General features: G+C 30.9%; 1 protein-coding gene across 2 annotated transcripts; it reads right to left on the bottom strand.

The window, feature by feature from the left end:
• Positions 1-480: 480 nt before the first annotated feature.
• Positions 481-20,086, bottom strand: LOC139485533 (MBT domain-containing protein 1-like). 2 transcript variants are annotated; one of them, XM_071270080.1, is made up of 22 exons: positions 19,901-20,086; positions 18,637-18,652; positions 18,007-18,143; positions 17,197-17,368; positions 14,153-14,298; positions 13,785-13,875; positions 12,586-12,665; positions 12,115-12,226; positions 11,653-11,787; positions 11,084-11,172; positions 10,578-10,721; positions 10,049-10,145; positions 9,277-9,356; positions 8,823-8,924; positions 8,301-8,448; positions 7,547-7,626; positions 7,143-7,207; positions 6,660-6,829; positions 6,033-6,146; positions 4,313-4,420; positions 3,513-3,820; positions 481-1,348 (listed from the first exon to the last, which is right to left on the bottom strand). In XM_071270080.1, exons 1-22 carry the CDS (start codon positions 19,901-19,903, stop codon positions 1,217-1,219), a joined length of 2,529 nt encoding a protein of 842 aa, XP_071126181.1. In that variant the 5' UTR covers positions 19,904-20,086; the 3' UTR covers positions 481-1,216. The 2 variants fall into 2 exon arrangements, with proteins under 2 accessions (XP_071126181.1, XP_071126182.1); XM_071270081.1 differs by having other exon boundaries at positions 6,042-6,146; positions 19,901-20,077.
• Positions 20,087-20,154: the final 68 nt, after the last annotated feature.

Genomic DNA, 20,154 nt, shown 5'->3' with positions numbered 1-20,154 from the left:
TATACTTTATATATTCATTCAGCTCTCATAAAGTAATAACACATGCACAAGCCCACTGATTTGAAAATGTTCAACTTCCATAGGTTGGACCAATCAGTAAACATAACTAAAACAGATGTATTCTCAAAATATTTGGTACATTTAAAGGTAATTCAACATGTAAAATGCATAGCTTTCCAGTTCAATGTATATGAGAACAGGGAATAATGGTCAATAAGTATAGAACAAAAGGTAACAAGTATAAAGAATAGATAATAGATAATAAAAGAGTGCTAAAATACAAAGAATGAGAAAAATACACAAAATTATAAAGAATAGAGAAAAATAGTTTTAACAACTAAAGAATACAGAATTGAAGGACCCTTATCTAGACCCTTTTATATGCAATGTAATAATGAATATAATCACTTTTACTGTGCACCATTAAACAAATTTTTTGGGGGTATAAATCTTAATACTTGCATCCCTTTCAGAAAATACTTTTGATGATTAGGTCTCTTGAGACAAGTTGTACTGTTATCATACAGGTATATTATAAATTGTCACAGCTTTATTGCAAGTGCAGGTATCTTAAGTCCATTTATTTGGTGAATTAACAATATCTGACCTCCAGACTTGTTAAAAAGAAATCATCTCTACAGAAAGATACATATTACATGTAAGGCCAAATAAAAAAGTATGTGTGGTTCCAGTTACATCTGAAAAAAGTTAGGGTAGGTAGGTAGGGATTTTTTTTTTATTTTATGTTTTTTTTTTACATTGAGCAACATTCTGACTTTAACAGTGCTTAATGAAAAATGACAATAAAATCTTTAGGGTATGCTATTTTTATGCCGAAAAAGTAGGGACGGTAGGGTTACTGGAACTACACATATATTTTTATTTGGCCTAAGTTTCAAATTTTGAAGGGTATTTCAAATCAGGCAACAAAAATTATCATTTTACACAATCATATATAACTTTCAAATTTGCATGATTTTAAGGTTTGTTCATTGCAAAGCATTTTAAAAGAACACTACAAGTAAAATTGTTGACCTTCAGTATACATTGTAAAGCCTCCAATACATAGAAAACTGTAAGGTGCAGTTTATCCAACAAAACATCTAACTAAAATATAACAGATCTTAAACAATGTCATTGTTTTCATACTTGTTAAAATTAACTATTTTAATGGCACCAATGTGATTTTTTAAACATTATCTACACAAGCGTATTGCTATGATTTCTGAGCCCTGGTTTTTAATTGCTGAATCATCTCTGTCATCTTAATGGAAGCACCAATTTTCATACCAGTCAAACTGCTGATCTGGTCTTTAGTTAATTCAAGCAACTTTTTACCATCAACTTTCTGAAAATGAAATGAAAAGTTAGCTGCTAAAAAAACTATATATACAATGATGAAGTGTCAATTTTTTTTATTACAGTGTAACTTGCTTAATTTGACACACTGGGGGACCAGACAAAAATGTTGGATTAAGCAGGTTTTTCGGAATACTCAAGTTTTTTTCTGCACGGAAAGGCATTTTTGGAGACTCTGAAAATGTGTCAGTTAAAGCAGGATTTTGGAATCCTCCGGTGTCAGATTCCACAGGTTACACTTTACTCGTAAAATGTCTCTATAAAATTGATATTTTTTGCAAGTTTCTGTGGACGCAACTGGTTAACATATTGTTTGAGGAAAACAATGCTGTCATGCCTCTCATCCTAATGTTGTATCTTTTGGTTTTGACAGAGATATATAGATTATGTGTTGTACAAATGTTATAGTACTTCTGACAGTTCCTTTGAGAATAAGGTGATATCTGATAACATATAAGAATAGTAAGAAACAAAGTTAATCAAATGTCTTCAGTGTCTTCCCTAGAAAATTCTTGATGCATGGTGGGTCTAAGATGAATTTGCAACGCGATGCGCTGCGTTGTTTTGTAGAATTATTTTTATTACACTTGTGAAATGAATTGTGCATGTCAGTTTAAAAACTTCACATAAATCTGCAATACAGTCAGGAACAATACTTAACATTTTCTCTCAAGGCCAGCCTGGATCCAAAAGTTTTTTCAAGGGCCCTGTAGAATTTTTTTAGGCTCTACCAGGTTTGTTTTTACTACAGGCACATACATATTAATAGTCTTGAATGTTCTTATATTTAAGCTAAAAATATATGTTTGAAATACCTTATACATGTAGCTTGTTTCTGATTATGATGGAAATAATAAAGGAATTAAATAAACATGAGTTTTTCAGAATTAAAATCCATTTAACCATGTATTTTCAGACTGGTGAACTTTATATATATTTGTAATATTATTAAAAAAAACAAAAAAAAACAGCCCCCCTTTCCATACCCCTAGATGTAAATTATTTTAATAAAAAAAGTATTATCAGTTTCACCCCAAGAAATTATTATAATTTTTCATGAATAAATCTTAGCAGTTGCAATCAAAATGATTTCCAAAATGAAATTCCTACTGTCTATAAATAACAATGAAATGTAACTGTTTCCTGTTAATAAGGGGTTTCCCGAATTTTCCCGCCAAACAGCACATGGCTTTCAACAATTGTAAACAAAGCATTCAATTTGTGATCATGGATTACAGTTTTAATTAATTTAATTTGGATATAGATATTCAACTTAAGGTACAGTCAAGCAATGTTTTTACTTTCTTTTGGATTAAAACTAGTTTGAAAGATCAGTTTCAAAAATAAAAACATCAAAACAAAAACGATCTGAATTGTAAATATTCAGTGACCCATAAATTTTTTGAACTCTGTTACGAGATCAAAGTTACATCATGTTTCAACCCAATGATGTGTATTCTCTGTTACAACTAATCAACTGCGTTTGATATAAATATTTCGATGTCAGACTTATGATTTCAAAACGTAAAATTTATACTGCAAAAGGTTTACTTTTGATTTTTTCACGGAAGGATATTTGGAAGCTGTATCGGGCTATAATATTTATCATTAAAACAATTTGAACTCCTGATTTCTATTATGCAATCGAAGTCTTGAATGTTGTTCTATCTAATCAACGTGGTTGTAAAATCAGAGCGTTGCATCTAATTATGATCAATTATCAGTCCAGTGAGTTTGAAACACCTGTAGAGTTTTGTCAATTGTCACTTCATATTATAAGATAATAAAGATTTCACACATAGCGGGTATGATAAATGCATGGCGGCCGAAATTTTATGCGTAGCGGTACCGCCATGCATGAATAGCCTAGGGAAAACACTGGTCTTATTCAAATGGAAATTTATGAATTGACAGCAATATTCTTGGTTGCATTGTAATTCATTTAAGTGGATTTTCTTGTTTCTGATGCTAGTTTTTTTCATGAGGTTAAAACCAACTCTGTCATTATATACATGCACATGTTAAATAATAATTTTTTTAATAAGGATATCGATATCAAATTTTCCGAATATTATTTCATTTTCAAACTCAAAGTGTCATTATACAACTTTTTTCTTCCAATTAAAAATAAAAACATTTAAGAACAAACTTACACTTCTAACAAAACTTTCCCAAAACGAAGCACAATCATTGACTTTGAGGAAATAGCACACATCAGAAACAGTCCACTGATCTGGAGGAATGGTTAAATGTCTCTGAGCCAACTGGCTCGATTTAGTACTGTCTACAAGGTTAGTTCCCCCTGATTTTGACATTAACAGATTTGATAATGCTGTTTTTGTAACACTAGGTTTTGATGATGGTGATTCATTGCTGCCTGATCTAATGGATTTTTCATCAGAAAACGATTGATGAGGACTTAATGATGGTGGGAAATCTACATCTTCTACTTCTGTTTTCACTGTTTGAAAAGAAGAAGAAAAGTATATATTTTTTTGTGTGTAAACAACATTTTTTTACAGGCAACAATAACATTTATATTACTTTATGAAAAATTGTCTCTATCATTCAAGATCCTTCATACAAAAGCTTTTATACAAACCATGTTACCCATGTTCAGTTTTAAATGTAAGTGACACTTTCTAAACTAAAATGAATTAAGATATAATTGGAACACCAAATGGCACATTTTTTTCATCTTTTGCTACAATCTTATTGTGCCTATACCAATAGGTATAGATTGTTCCATACATTTCACATAACAGTATCATACCTAAGTCAATTTTTTTCCATGGCCTGGTGTAACCCAAAGTACACAAGTTAATTATAAATAGTTCATTTTAAGTGATGAATATGCATAAAAAAATTTGTCATTGGAGGTTTAATAGACAACGATCAATAAATCCATCAATATTATTTCTTAAAGTTTTGACTTTATCCATATTTATAATACCTTTTATGGTTGATTCAAACTGTGATGAAAATGAACTGTTACTTTCTGTTTTGATGTTTCCTAACTCTCCTAATGGTAAGCCTGTTGGTGATAACTTTGGCTTTCGCTCTGTAAATATATACATGTTTTTAGTATATTATGAGTGTAAAACAAGTAAATATTCTGCAACTAGTTTTATTAATGAATTTAGGAGTCATAGTACATATTTTTAACATGTTTTACCTAACCAAATATTCCAAAATTCAGACTGTATTGGTTAAATTGTGCCATGGACAAATGCATTTACAAGGAAGGAGAACTGGCAATCATAAACAATTATGAATGGAGTCCCAATGTTTTCTTTTTTCTTTTTCTGTACATATGCATCTCTCTTTTATAAGTATTCTTTAAGTCCTGTAAATGCATTGGCATTTAAAAAGTTGGAATGCAATTTGTAATTTATCTTTTTCTACTGGAAACAAGCTGGTTTTCTAACAGATCATTGATGTAAATAATTCAAGGTTTAAAATTAAAGTTTCTTATAAAATGGAGATCAGTTTTGAATAAATCTTGTATAAACAGTAACACATATCATATTTGCTGCTTTAAATAATGTCCAATAACATGGCTTAAATTTTACACATATTAAAATTGAGAATGGAAATGGGGAATGTGTCAAAGAGACAACAACCCGCCCAAATAAAAAACAACAGCAGAGGGTCACCAACAGGTCTTCAATGTAGCGAGAAATTCCCGCACACGGAGGCGTCCTTCAGCTGGCCCCTTAACAAATATATACTAGTCCAGTGATAATTAACGCCATACTAATTTCCAAATTGTACACAAGAAACTAAAATTAAAATAATACAAGACTAACAAAGGCCAGAGGCTCCCGACTTGGGACAGGCGCAAAAATGCGGCGGGTTTAAACATGTTTGTGAGATCTCAACCCTCCCCCTATACCTCTAACCAATGTAGTAAAGTAAACGCATAACAATACACACATTAAAATTCAGTTCAAGAGAAATCCGAGTCTGATGTCAGAAGATGTAACCAAAGAAAATAAACAAAATGACAATAATACATAAATAACAACAGACTACTAGCAGTTAACTGACATGCCAGCTCCAGACTTCAACTAAACTGACTGAAAGATTATGATTTCATCATATGAACATCAGGCACAATCCTTCCCGTTAGGGGTTTAGTATCATACCATCATAACATATATGAGAAGAACATAACCCGTGTCATGCCAACAACTGTTTTTAGAATAAATGTGTTTAGTTCCGATGCAAAGACCTTATCAGTGACTCAATATTAACGCCAAAATATGCAATCTTTAATGACTTGACAACAGTATCGTAATTATATCCCTTCTTAATAAGTCTATTCAAAGGTTTTGTAAGTTTCTGAGGTGAATACTGACACCTTTGTGCTTTATAAAGAATATTACCATAAAATATTGGATGTGAAATGCCTGAACGTATTAGAAGTCTGCATGTTGAGCTATATTTACGAATAATGTCTTTATACCGATGATAAAATTTAGTAAATGTTTTGACTAGTTTGTGATATCGAAAACCCTGGTGTAATAATTTTTCAGTAATACATAAATTTCTCTCGTTAAAATCTAAAACATTGTTACATACACGAGCGAATCGTACAAGTTGAGATATATAAACACCGTAACTTTATATTATTATTATTAACTTTATATAATTATGATTGTATATCTTACTTGACTTACTCTTTCTTGGACCTTTATAGATCTGTGTCTTTCCTTTTCTTTTCTTACTAAAAGGGGATTCTTTTACCAGTTTGGGTACAACTGGTACAGGAGATATTGGTTCAACTGTAAGAGAAATGGCAGATTTTATACCCTCACTAGTACTGAACTTTCACAATAAGGTTTTGAAAAATATACACAAATAAAATGTTAAATACATGTATGTTGTTGCTCTAAGACCATATTTGTCTGGGTAATGAAATTGATGTAAATATATAAGCAGATATAAAAAAAAGAAAAAGATGTGGTATGATTGTTAAAGAGACAACTCTCCACAAGAGACCAAATTGACACAGAAATTAACAACTATAGGTCACTGACGATATATCCTGTTCAGTTGTGGTTTGCATAAAAAATAATCAAGTCTAAAAAAGATATTTAATTTGACAACTGGCTCATGAAATATTACCTTATCATGACAAAATGCATGTAAAAATATCCCTGTAAAACACGATAAAAGGGATGAAAAGCAATGATAAAGGTAAGATTGTATTGCCAAGGGGGGCTGTTTGTTACATTGGCTTCTCACCAATAGGTCATTGCCTCACACTAAGCTTAATTGGAATACATATTACTCACTTTTAACCCTTGGCCCTTCTAAACCATAGTTCATGACCTCACACCAACCAACAGGATATAAATCAGCTGTTTCACAGTCAACCCACTGGTCATATGTAACCTCCCAACCATCAAAATGAATTCTCAATAATCGTCCTACAACTCGACTCACAGTAGCTACACATATCAATCTGAAAAATAACATGAAAACTAGATAAGAAGGAGAGGAGTAATGAAGGGAAGTTGAAAGTGAGTTTGATAAATGGTAGTGTGTTCATGGGTTGCATGTAAAATTCGATTAAATGTCTATCAGAAAGTAGTATTTGTTGGATTTTGAAGGTCCAATACTACATCCCCAAACCCATTTTAGAGCAATAGCCCTAAAAAAAATGTTGCAAAATTGAAATAACAATCAAATATGAACAAATGCCTTCATTTATAAATCAAGTGATTATCTCCCTTAAGAAATTAACATATTATTACAAACTGATATTTCTACAGTACCTTGGTTCCATCAGATCAACAGCTTCAACTTTGTTAGCAGGTTTGAACCCATGTTTTGGTATTTCCTGCAAAAAAATTTTAATGACATATTATACAGACGTGACCAAAACGCTATGGAGAGTTAAATAAAAAAGTGATCATCAATTAGGCAATCTGAAATAGTGAGATTGAGTCAGATAGTACTCTTTAGAATTCCAATAGTTGATCATGATTACCTTTTCAGGTCTACCTCCTATTTCAAAACACACCCTGTATGTTCATCCTTATCAAAACTCTAAGCAATTTCAATGGAAATGTTCTCTTTCAAAATAGATGAAACTTTGAAGAATTTAAGATAGATAAAACTTTAACAACCTATCATGCGTTTGATTTTCAGGAGAAAAAAAAAGAATAAAAATGTATACCTTATCAAACAGTTTGACTGGAGCTGCTGATGATTTCGTCTGTCGTAAATATTCAAACCATTTGAACTGCCCTTTATATCCTGAAATAACAAACATATATTGAATGTATTTGATGCAGATGAATTTAAACTTTAAAATATGAGATTTCTTTAGCACGAGTTATATAACTTCTCAGTTCACCAAAATTGATCATTTTTTATTTTGGACATATAATAAAATAAATATTGCATGCTGCCCTACCAAACCTTAGTTTTTCATGCAAATTCTTTGGCTATGTTTCTTCACATACAATGTCCACAATTTACATATAGATGTCTCATAATCTATCTTAAATAAGCAAACATTGAATTATTATAAAGAGGATTCTGTAGTATTCAAGAGACGTTAAATAAAGATATGTAGATACAGTTCTTACTACTAAAATTTCATTAAAATTTAAAGAAAAAGAAAAGGAAAGTGATTGCTTGCCACCAAGACAACTATAAATTAAAATATTATACATGTTTAGAAGTATTCATAGTATAATATTCTTATTTCAAAATTTACTTATCTACATGTACTAAGTATTGCAGTAAGAACAGAGATTTTTTTGCTCCATGTTGAATGCCTCACTCTGACTTTGAGATGAAAAACAGCAATAAAAGCGCTTTTCCTTTGCTTTTTATGTGTTTTTAGTTGATCTTGTAATGATTTACCCCATATTTTTTTTTCATCAATATTTTTTCCCAACTGCAATCATTGTATGTTTACAAACCTCTAGGTGGTGTTAATTCTATTCCATTAACTTCACAGAATCCCACAGGGAAGATACATGGTGATGTAGAATGATAATTAAACCAATCTGTTCCATTCTGAGCTATAGAACCATCTATTCCAATCATCAAATAGTTATTCTTCAGAACCTGAAAAAGATATTATCAATATGCATCACATGTGGATTGTATTATAAATCATCGAAACAAAAAGTCATTAGTGTAAACCAAAAAAAATCCAGTTTGAAGACCCTGTAAATTTCATTTCTTATGGAATTGAAAGTCACCACTTATATATATAACAAATTTTCATCAACACTATTAGTTCTTTTAAAATAAGATTTCATTATCTTTTGCTGCAATAATTTCCCTTTCTCGAGCATGCTTTACAAGAACTTAATTATTATCTTTTTCTAATATAATTTTCAAAATTTGACAAATAATTTGTGAGATCAACAGAATTATTAAAATAATACTGTTTAAACCATTATTAAAATAAGGTTCTATGCACAAACTTTATTTACCTTCATTACAGTGGCTACACATATTGCAGAAAGGTTAAGTGGGTCTATGGCTTCCAACTTCATCCCTTCTTGGAATTTGGCTCCATGAGGTGGTTCCTTCTTCTGTAATTGAAATGTTGGTTTAGCAATTTATATATAATAAGCAATAATGTTTCAGAGGATCATTTTCTTCATTCATTTTATGAAAGAAGTCTCTATACTGATTTGAATATATTTTCACTAAATGTGTTGTGTAAACAGGGACCGTTGCATATATATCTTCGATGTATATATGAATGAACATTCTAGAAAGATCAAATACTCTTATCTTGAAAACCGTAGGAGTTAGTATATTGGTATTCTTCATTGAGAATCCTGATTGAAATTGAAAATAGATAATCAACCAAAAATTGTGAAATAATTTTATAAAAGTAAAGTCAACTGACTAGTTTATCACTTTGTCCTACATACTGACCTTTTCGAACATGTCAGGTGTGACATCATCAGGATCGTACTTGTCCATCGTTATTTTGTTTAAACATTTTGATCTGTATTCTAAAAGAAAATACAAAAAGAAATTGTCAACTTATTAGAGAGAATCTATGAAAAAAGTAACTTTCTACAATTTATACTCTATACCAAAATCACAATTGAAACATTTCATGTTGCACTGAAAACCACATTATAGAAAGCATTTTTGAGGTTTGTTTTAATTTCAATAACCTTTATCTACTGAGACATCACTCATACATTTCATTTTAATACATATATATATGTTTTTTTTAAATTTAATAATTTTTAACAAATGACTCATATTTATGTATTTATTTTCATATTCCATCATATGATTTCTGTATATTCTATATATTATTGTTTAAATATTTCATCAACTTCAACCTAGTTTTTCTTATTATTTGAAATCCAATAACATTTGTGTAGAGTGATTTTAAACTGTCAAGAGATAGTATCATTCAATGGGTTGTTTTGTAATTTTGACTTTCCACCAAATGTTTATCAATATGAAGTTCATTTCTAACAGCATACAAATCTTATTCCAAAAATCATTTAAACAAGTGCTTAAAGGTGACATCTTTAAAGAGAACACCAGAGCGGATAGCCTTAATCATTGACTTTAACTATGCAAATTGATTATGTAATAATTTTAATTAAATGCAACTCATATATTTATTTTATACACTTTGAATGTTCAATGTTCATCTAAAAGTAATAATATATGACCAGCTAACCTTGAGTAGCATGCAGTTTATGTCCAGATGTCTGTGACCAGCCTATAGGATGAACTAATGGAGATCTCATATGGCACCAGAACTCATCAATCTCTTCCTGCAAGAAAAAAATGCTTATATATTTATTCAAGGATTTCACACATTAGATCTATATAAGAGCTATACTAGATATAAACAATATTGGTGGTTGGAAGGGCCTCTTTTTTTAGGCATTTCCCATACAATTGCATTTTGATTTGCACACATAACCATAAATTTGAACCTTCCCCAACCGAACAAAAATAATTCACATGCCTTCAAGCACAGTTAATTTGTCTATTACCATAATTAATATTGTATTGTAGTTTAAAAGATACAATATTTTTCATTCAAAACTATCTCTGCAATTCTTATCAAATAAAACATCTTTCTTTGGTTCAATATTTTTTGTCTATACTTTTCTGATTGTAATATAACATCTAACTAAATTTTGATCTACATTTTGTGTTACATTTTTTGAGTGATATAATTCAATGTGTAAATGACCTACCTTGGAATCTGTGTAATGTAACCTTAGTCTTCCTCCAACAACTTCTTGAACTTTAGCTACCTTCATTGCAGACACACACATTTTATCAACTACTTCTAACTGCATACCTTTCTTAATTGGAATGTCATTGATACATTCTACAACCTTAAATATGTAAAATACAAAGTTAATTTTTTAACTGAAAAAGAACAAATTTGAGTTATGTTACTTGACTTCCAAGTGAAAATATTCACCACCACTACTACTACATGGTGTGTGTGTGTGTGTGTTTTTTTTTCTTTGTAATACTTGTCAGGAGTTACTATTTATATTTGTTCTCTGCATATTCTAATTTATCCTGAAAACTAAAGAATTAAGAAAAATGTAGCACATGAAAATTATTTATGTGGACAATACATTTAATACCAGTAATCAATAAATAACTAATACATTTATACAATTTTAAATATTTCAAAATTTTTAGACAGCTTAAATATTTTCCTATCATACATTTTGTACTAACTTACCTTATTATAAAAGTTACTGGGAAGAGTTCTAGCTCCTGTCAACCTTTTGATTAGATACTCCTTCCAGTCAATATATTTGTCCTGGATACCTGGAAAAATATAATAAACTTTTAAATAGGAGTTTACCTTGAAACAACATTTTGACAGAGCCAATTTGCAGAAAGGGTCTTCCTTATCAAGTATTTTTTTTTTTAGAATAAAGGCAAACTTTTAGAGGCTTATAAAAATATAACTTCAATTTGTTTTTATTCGATAGATCTACCTTGCTGGTCTGTTTTTGAGATATGCATCACATGCAGGGTGAATTTTAGATGGTAGAGAACATTAAAGGTAGAATTTCATGCAGCAGGCCTTGCTGTACAGCATGTTTCAATGGAACAGCCCTGTCAAAATACTAATCTGAATAAATATACATCATCATACAGTGTAGAAAAAAGTTTGCTTAAGAATTGTGTTTGTGCATAAAAAAATCAACAAGATATAGACAAAATCTTTTTACATTTATCAAGAAATAAGACTATGTTGACAGTTTCCTATGAAATGCTTTTCATTTCTGCCACACCACTTACTTTTTGGTGGGACTAATGGTTTGCCTACAGTTGCACACCATCCTACAGGGTGAACATCTTGTGTACAAAGATTAATCCAGAAATCATATGTTGACTCATTTCCAAATCCCTCAAATCTCATCAGAGCTTTGTATCCTGCAAAGTTTCAAACAATTTTGTTCATGTTGTTAATAATTTAAGAAAATGCTTCCTGAAAAAAACTTATTCATGCATCCACACAACCTAGTTTTAATCAGTTAATTTATCAATTCCAGAATACAATTAGCTTGCTGTATATTATACCTCAAAGCATGTAATACTTTAATGTAATGATTCAACTTCAGGCTAACATACTTTATTTAAAGTAAAACTGCCTTTTGTTTTTGCAAACTTGTAACAATAGTATGTATAATGTGATTAGATTCTTGTAAAGATAATGGTTCATGGGTTCAGTTGAATGTACAAACAATCACACAATCTTACCTGCTACTTTAACAACTGTAGCTATCCAGAATGCATGTATGTCACACAGATGATTCTCTAACTCAACTTTCATACCAGTATTGATATTCTGCCAGTGGTCAGACATTGGACACTAAAAAGGTATATAAAAGTATATAAATAGTGCAGGTCATCTATCATCATGTGACTTGAACTTCCTTTTCAGTATTAGCTGTGCATGCAAAAGGGAAAAGTTAAAGTTTGAAACTTAAATTTGTTGTTATATTACATGTATTTTGATTCAATATGATTCAACATTGTTCAATAAGATAGGTAGGTCATATACATGATATAACAGAAATTCAACAGTCACTTCAGTTGTATTTTTCAATGAAGAAAAATAACAGGATATGTCTCAGCCCACTTTTTTCTCTATAAACAAACAGATTACATAAATGGTGCCCATGAACTTATCAGCCAATATTTAACACAATTTCTTTAATAATAACTTACATGTTTAAAACATGTGATTGGTGCTGCATCACTGCCTGTTTGTGCCAAGTAAGGGCCCCAGTCAAAGCCTTTCATTCCTCCTGAAATAAAAATTAATGTTCACGTGTATCAGTTTATTGCAAGAGGGTATACGTATCTCTCAAGTATATCATTAAAAATACAGGATTACCAAAAAAAAAGTGCTCTGAAATTTGTTACCTGATCTGACAGTTAATTTTATTTTAAATTGTTTTACCTTTTTTTTTTAGGAGTCTGTACTTTAACTTATAACATTATCACTATTTCCAGTGGCGGATCCAGCCTTTTAAAAAAGGGGGGTTCCTAACCCAGGACAAAGAGGGGGTTCCAACTATATGTTCCCATTCAAATGCATTGATCGGCCAAAAAAAAAACCCTTGGATCCGCCAATGATTTCAACCACAAAACATGCCAAAAGACTGAATAGGTACAAAGGAGTAGGTCCAGTAAGACCCCTTTTTGGCCCCAAAATATAGCAGTTTTACAAAATTGTTAAAATGTAAACTTTTAGTTATTAATTGGACAGTAGAATGCTTCTGCTACATAAATTTGGGCTGATTTTGACAATACAATGCACATATATCGGGTACTAGCACCATTAAGTCATGCTAAATTACTGAAATATTCACAATTCTAGCATTTTAGTTAAATTTTAGACGGTTTTCGTGTAAAACGAAAGTGGCCGCATTCGTGTTCATCCTTAATATTGAAATGTAAGTTGTATTTTATGATAATACATAACATATATAAAGGTTGAGGATGAACACGGATGCGGCCACTTTCATTTTTGACAAAAACCATCTAAGAAATTGCATTTTTCGGCATATTTGGTAGATTTTTCATATTTCAGCTTGAATCGGTGCGTTTTTTATGACTAAATCAGTTAAAATCTTTCACATAAAGTAATTGATTCAAATAAAATAGACACTTATGTGTTTAAAAAGTGGTCAAAATCTTTCGTCAGATGAACATGAAATTTGAGGCCAAAATCGGTCCTTACCGGACCTACTCCTTTTATAAATCGATTTCACAATACAATAGATAGCCTAAAGAAACTATTAATATAGAAAATGTACTGCCCAACTTATATTTCACACGTCAAAGCATGTATTAAGGTTCTAAACAATTACATAATTAAACATGAACACTCATACCCATATGGTATCAACATGAATATTTACCTGGTCTTTTTGTTACAGTTTTTGGATACAGACTCTGAACAGGTTGTGGCAGTTTACTTGGAATATTCATCTTTTTTCCTGGAATCTTTTTCTGTAAAATTTAAAGCAAATCAGTAAAGTTCTTTTATATTTATGTGTAATTGTGAACAGTTATTTATATATATAATTCAGTTAAAATATCAAGGACCAGAAGCATGTGATTCAAGTTTAAACATATTAGAATGAACTGTAATGGACTCTTCTGCAGCATGCAACAATAATGGTATTACAGAGTTTCTCTCACTTTAGTTTAAAATTTTGTTAGAAATTTACATTTAGTTATAAATGATGAATTCAATCATGAATGATTAACATATTTTCTAACCTACCTGTTGGGTCTTGTCAAATGTGGTCAATGGTTTCCCTTCCCGTTTGGCTGTAGCAAAGCTCCTGGAACATGATAAACTACAAAACCTCTTGGACTTTGAATAGAATGCATGTTTTATGCCAACTGATCCACATCTCTCACATGTAGCTAAACAATAAAAAAAACAAACATAGGTTCAATGTGGTATGATGTTCAAATGACATAACATCATTTAACAATATTTTCACAATCAAATAATATAGATATACATTTTACAATCTTTTTTACTAATTTATTATTATCGCATCACTTCTCTCTACATTTAAAAAAAGATCACCAAAGATAAAACCTACATGCTATTATCTTTAACATGCATGAAATATTTGCCACTGGACATAATGCAACACATAATTAATCAATTAATCTTTCATGCTACCAAGTATTATTTTCACAGCAAAAATGAAAATTAACAAAATTATGTCAAAGAGAGAACAACCATAAAACATTAATCAAAGAGCTGATAGCTCTGAAGTGGAAGAAGGTGAATAAAAGGTAACTTGAATTACCATAAAAGCAGCCCCACTAACCCAGGCTGCTTTGTTCCATTATCGTTATTATGTATTTTTTTTCTTCAAACAAGAAAAGGTCATAAGTACATGGATTTCCCATCCGTACAATCATTTTCTATGTTCAGTTGACTATGAAAATTAGGTAAAATCTTTAATTTGGCAGTGAAATTAAGAAGATCATATCATAAGGAACACATGTGTACTAAGTTTCAAGTTGATTGGATTTCAACTTCATCAAAAACTACCTCGACCCTAAACTTTATAACCAGAAGCAGGACGGACGGACAGACTAGAAAACATATTGCCCACAAATGGAGCTTAAAAAAGTAAGGCTCGTTACATACCCGCCAACTTTTGAAAGTTCCCACTTCCTATATGGGTTTTTCCTGCACAAATTATTTTTTAAAGGTTACAATTTTTAGCGATGTATTTTGCACGATCTTGATTGTCTAGAAAAAGTGTCATATTTGTATGATTAACTTACATGCCTTTTTCTTAAGTCTGTTTGCATGATTCTAGTTTTAATTCGGTAGAAAAAATATACATGAAGCTAGCAGACCAGGGTTTATTTTCCAGAGTAAGAATATTAGATGCTTGTTGAAATTTCCAATTTTAAATTATGCACAAAGATGGACCTTTAACAGGTTGGGAACAACACTCCAAATGAGATTAACCTAACTGGAAGATCAGTATAACCCACTGTAAAAAATGAGCACCAAAAAAGTCATTTATATTCATATTATTTGATGAAACTTTACCCCAAGAACTATGCATCTATAAAGTACTGAATAGTCAAAACATGTCAAAAGAATTTTCTGTTGTTTCTAAACTTATATCTTTTTTAATAATTTGACCCCTCGTTTAGAAAAGTTGTTCCAAATATGAATTTTCCCACTTTTGAGTTTAATAAAAATCTTCAAAATGTACTTTATTTTTATTCAACAGTAAAATGACCCCTTGTTTTAGGGACAGTCCCTCATTTAAGGGACACCACTCATAATTGGGGTGGGGTGGGGGGTCCCAACCTAAATACAAAAATAAAATATGTTACAACCAGTATTATGTCAATAAATTAGTGAAAAAATACTATTTACTATCTTTATCATGTTTTTGGTAGTACAGTAGACTCCGGCCAATGGGATACCCAGATTGTCAGCTAAAAATATCTGATTACCCGATATATTCAATAAGACGATGAATGTATATTCATTAAATATTCTACAATAATGAGTAGATCTATTGCTTAATATGTGAAAGGGCTGGAGGATTGATGGAGTGATTTTTATCAATAACATCACCACGATGTTTGTGAAATAAAATTATCAGCTGATTATGTAGCTAATGAATAAATTTGTTTCCACTTGCAGTTTTTAAATCCTATATTTATTAAAATCAATTAAATGTCCTGAAGTATTTATGTAAATTATTATCTTCCATCCATACTTTGTCTTAACTTGTTTAGTAAACAAATTATTTACATTTTCACACAGGTAAACTAATTTGGCTATAAATAGATTAAAGCATGTCTGTGTAGAATCTCTTATCAAAAATCGTAATTGTTATAATTTTATTTCTTTAAATAATCAAATTTAAATTTATGAAAATATTCATGATTGATAAAATAGTATTGCTTGAAGTTTACGCTTTCAGAGACTATTTATGTTTAGGTCATGGTTCTTCACATAGTTGTAAACAAACCAATATGGCCGACACACTGATTACCTTTGCACATGTGAAAAAAATATTTCTGACAAAAGTCAGATTTCTCTTGTCAAAAGGAATTTATATTTATATTGCAATGCATTCTTCATAAGGAGGTACATTGAGTTTCAATTATATTTCTTTTTCTATGAGCTTAGATTTTAATCACATTCTCCAAACATTTGGAGATTCAAACCATTTGGAGTAGAAGGGCATCTAATTCACATGACAAAGGAAAACAATGAATTAAGACAACAATTTAATAAGAAATATATCCTTTTTATTTACAAAAAAAACCAAAATCTTCTTGTCTGCAGGATTGCAAATTCGTAACTTCAAGGGCGAACTTGTAAACAGGGCGAGTTGTCCCGATACCAAATACACGCATGCGTAATACAAATATCTACAGTTAAAACATCCTGTGACAAGTAAACAAATAACGTTCATGTGGATGAGATGAAATCTGATAATTTACATAAATAAAAGGGTCATATTTACGATAGTGATTGTTTTTCAATCCTAATTTACAAATTAAATGATTCAGATGCCTAATCATGTGTAAAAATCGGTGTCAGGAATCTTAAGTTGTTATGAAATTGTAATACACGAAACGAATGCGGCATACGGAGGCTCAATGCCAAAGGTCAGCCCCTTAAGTCTTCAGAAGACTTGACGTCTTCTTCCACTAAAAACTCAAAAGAACAACACATTTAATATCAACAGGTAACCAGGAGACATTTTGCCTGAAAAGAATTAAGTTTAAGATTTCAAGTTTTGTATTGCCATTAAAGCCTACCCATTCCATCTTTGCCATTCATGAAGCGATACTGAGTTTTCTGTTTATTTGATGCTGGAAAATATGTTTCATCGTCCTCATCATCACCTTCATCTGAAGAACTTCCACTGCCATCTTGATAACTGTCATACCCATCATACACACCTAGTCCAGAAAAATATTCTTCTTCACCCTGCAAACAGAAATTGGTTTAAAACTATATAACATATTCTAACACTGAGGAACTTATATACGAGTTGTTGTCCTGCTTTATATCTTGGAAGATTTTATAAAACATATCAATAACTTGTCTACACTTGAAGTGCTGGAATGCCTTGAAATATGGTATGATAAAGGGAGAATTGATTAACAGGCGTTTTCATGTGCCACAATACTTCTTTGATTGAATTTAAAATTCTGCATTATTTGACTCAGTTTCACTAATGATTATGTGTCATTTTCATGTTTTAGCCAAGTGATATTTATCTTGTATTGACATTTATTTCCAAATAAGGATGCTAGGATCATTTTATTCTTTGTAAAACCTATGCTAAAACTGGTGTTTCAGTTGACAGATGAGAGGCCACAAGATGTTTTGGTTAATGAGCCATTAAATGCATTAATGATAAAACCTTTATTGTGTCAATTTTTTCCAAAATCAAATTGTCTCATTCCTAGGAACATTGAGGAATCGTTAGTATATGGTGTTGCAGACCAACCTTGAGTAAAACAGGTATCATCTAGTTTTACAAAAATGAATTAATAACCTTAAAACAGATACAAAATGTTGATATGCAATTCACATGAGAGGGGTTTAAAATAAAAACTTACTCCTACATTACTGCCTCCATATACAGAATCAGATCTGGAATCACCTATACTCATATTGGAATCTTCCTGTTTCTGGAATGAGTCTACAGACATATTAGACTCTCCTGCTTCTGTTATAGAACTCCATCCACCCCAGTCTAAAGATAAATATAATACATATTATAATATATACAACATAATGTTTATTACAATGACATGAAATTAGATTGTCAATTATCAATAATGGCCTTAATGTTTTAGTGTGTCATGTGTGTATGACAACATGTATGAAGACTAATGTTTGACCTCTTGCTACAATGTATGTCAATCCAGTTATTAACCAATCACCAAATTATCAGTTGTAAACACTATACTATTTCATCAGAATAGGAGACCGAAGCTTCAAAATCGAGGTTCAACAATATAACTTTACACATCGGCAGTTGCAATATGGTGGAAGTTCCGTTTGGTGGTATGTAATATATCGAAACAAGACTTAATTTTAGGAAAGAATTCATAAACATGAACATGATAAAAATCTTTGTGTATAGAAAATGTGAAGATGTACACGAATAGTTGCTTAATAATTCTAAATTTCTTTACAAAATAACTTAAAGATTACTATTTTATTTTAAAATTTAATGTACATACCTGGTTCTATCGGGTCCTGAAAGTGAATAGAAAATTGTATATTTTATTTGTAAACAATAATCTTGCTCTCTTTAGAATGACCTTTTAAATGTTTATCTACTGGAATAAAAAAAACTCTATGAATTGTATAAAAGTCATACAGGTATTTGAGAAAATAAATTAAGGATACAAAATTAAAAAGTTCTGTTGCTATTTTTGTCATTTATTTTTTATTTTATAACTATATCCAAACTTGTACCAGTAATGCTTAATGAATACATGTAGTGCAAGGGTACACTGATGTCCAAGTAAACTCTTGAACAGGATCGATGGATGTGTGTCACTTACTTATTTTCAACCTAACACCAAGGACAAATCCCCAATTCAACACAGGGAAGTCACTAATTATGGTGGAGAAATATTAAATACTGGGAGAGAACCCCCATGCAACTCAGTTGGAGCAGACAAACCAAAGAGATAGCTGAAGGTTATCTCCTTGTCAAAGTCAGGGGCCACTTTGACCAACTGAGACCAGTCACCAGTGCTCATTGTACCCAGGACCTTCAGCATTTAAGCTATTCTTTTTCATCACTAGACCAAGAACCCACAGTTATGCATACTATTCGTCTCTTTTAATTTATATAGACAAAAGGGGTACAACACACCTTATAGCTATTTGACAAATCTTTGCCAATTTAACTTTTGACTTCATACAATAACATTGATCACTTTCCGTTGTGGCATCAGATATTTTCTATAGTGTGCAACTTCGAAATTTGACAGGACCCTTTGTGATGTCCAGATATGGCCAACAAATAGAGATAAGGTATATTAAATGATCCATATGCTGCCTTGAAGTTCAATTACCCAACTCAAAATTGCATCACCCCAACAAAATTAAGCTGTTTTTTTTCTTTTGAATTCTTACAAATACACATTTACAAGCTTTAATACAAAATGGATTACATTTATAAACTTTCTATTGCAAGATTTGAAATGCTGCTGGACAAAAAAAAGTTGGCAAGCATCCAAAACTACCCAATTTCGTCTGATGATTTCCTAGATGTGTACAACACACAAAAAACATGAAAATTAATCTGAAACATATTTGTTTACAATGTATGACTAAAATGAACCCTAAAATCACCGTTTTATGGAGTTAACTGTCAGTTGAAAACAGCTTGTCAAAATGTAAACATTCAGCAAAATTGACACGACCGCAAAGCACAACATAAACAAACCCTTATTTCCATGCATAAACCCATTTTCAATCGAAAACCCTTACCATTTGATTATCTGGTAGACACTTAATGAATTCTAGACGTTGCACAATAAATTTGTATATATGCAATCATCTAACAGTGTTTTGTAGACTCAAAATAACATTGTCTGCTACACGGTGCCTGGATTTCAGGGACAAACACAAGTCTCTGTAGGACAACACGCATGCGTACAAATTTACGGTGAGAACGTTACAAATAATTTAATTGGACAAATTATTCATAAAGTTGAGAATGTTAGAGTTTCAACCAATCAAAG

The sequence above is a fragment of the Mytilus edulis genome, chromosome 8 (genome assembly GCF_963676685.1).
Source record: "Mytilus edulis chromosome 8, xbMytEdul2.2, whole genome shotgun sequence".
NCBI classification, from domain to species: domain Eukaryota; kingdom Metazoa; phylum Mollusca; class Bivalvia; order Mytilida; family Mytilidae; genus Mytilus; species Mytilus edulis.
The sequence above is the reverse complement of the archived record's forward strand: the minus strand, read 5'-3'. Positions and strand labels throughout refer to the sequence as shown.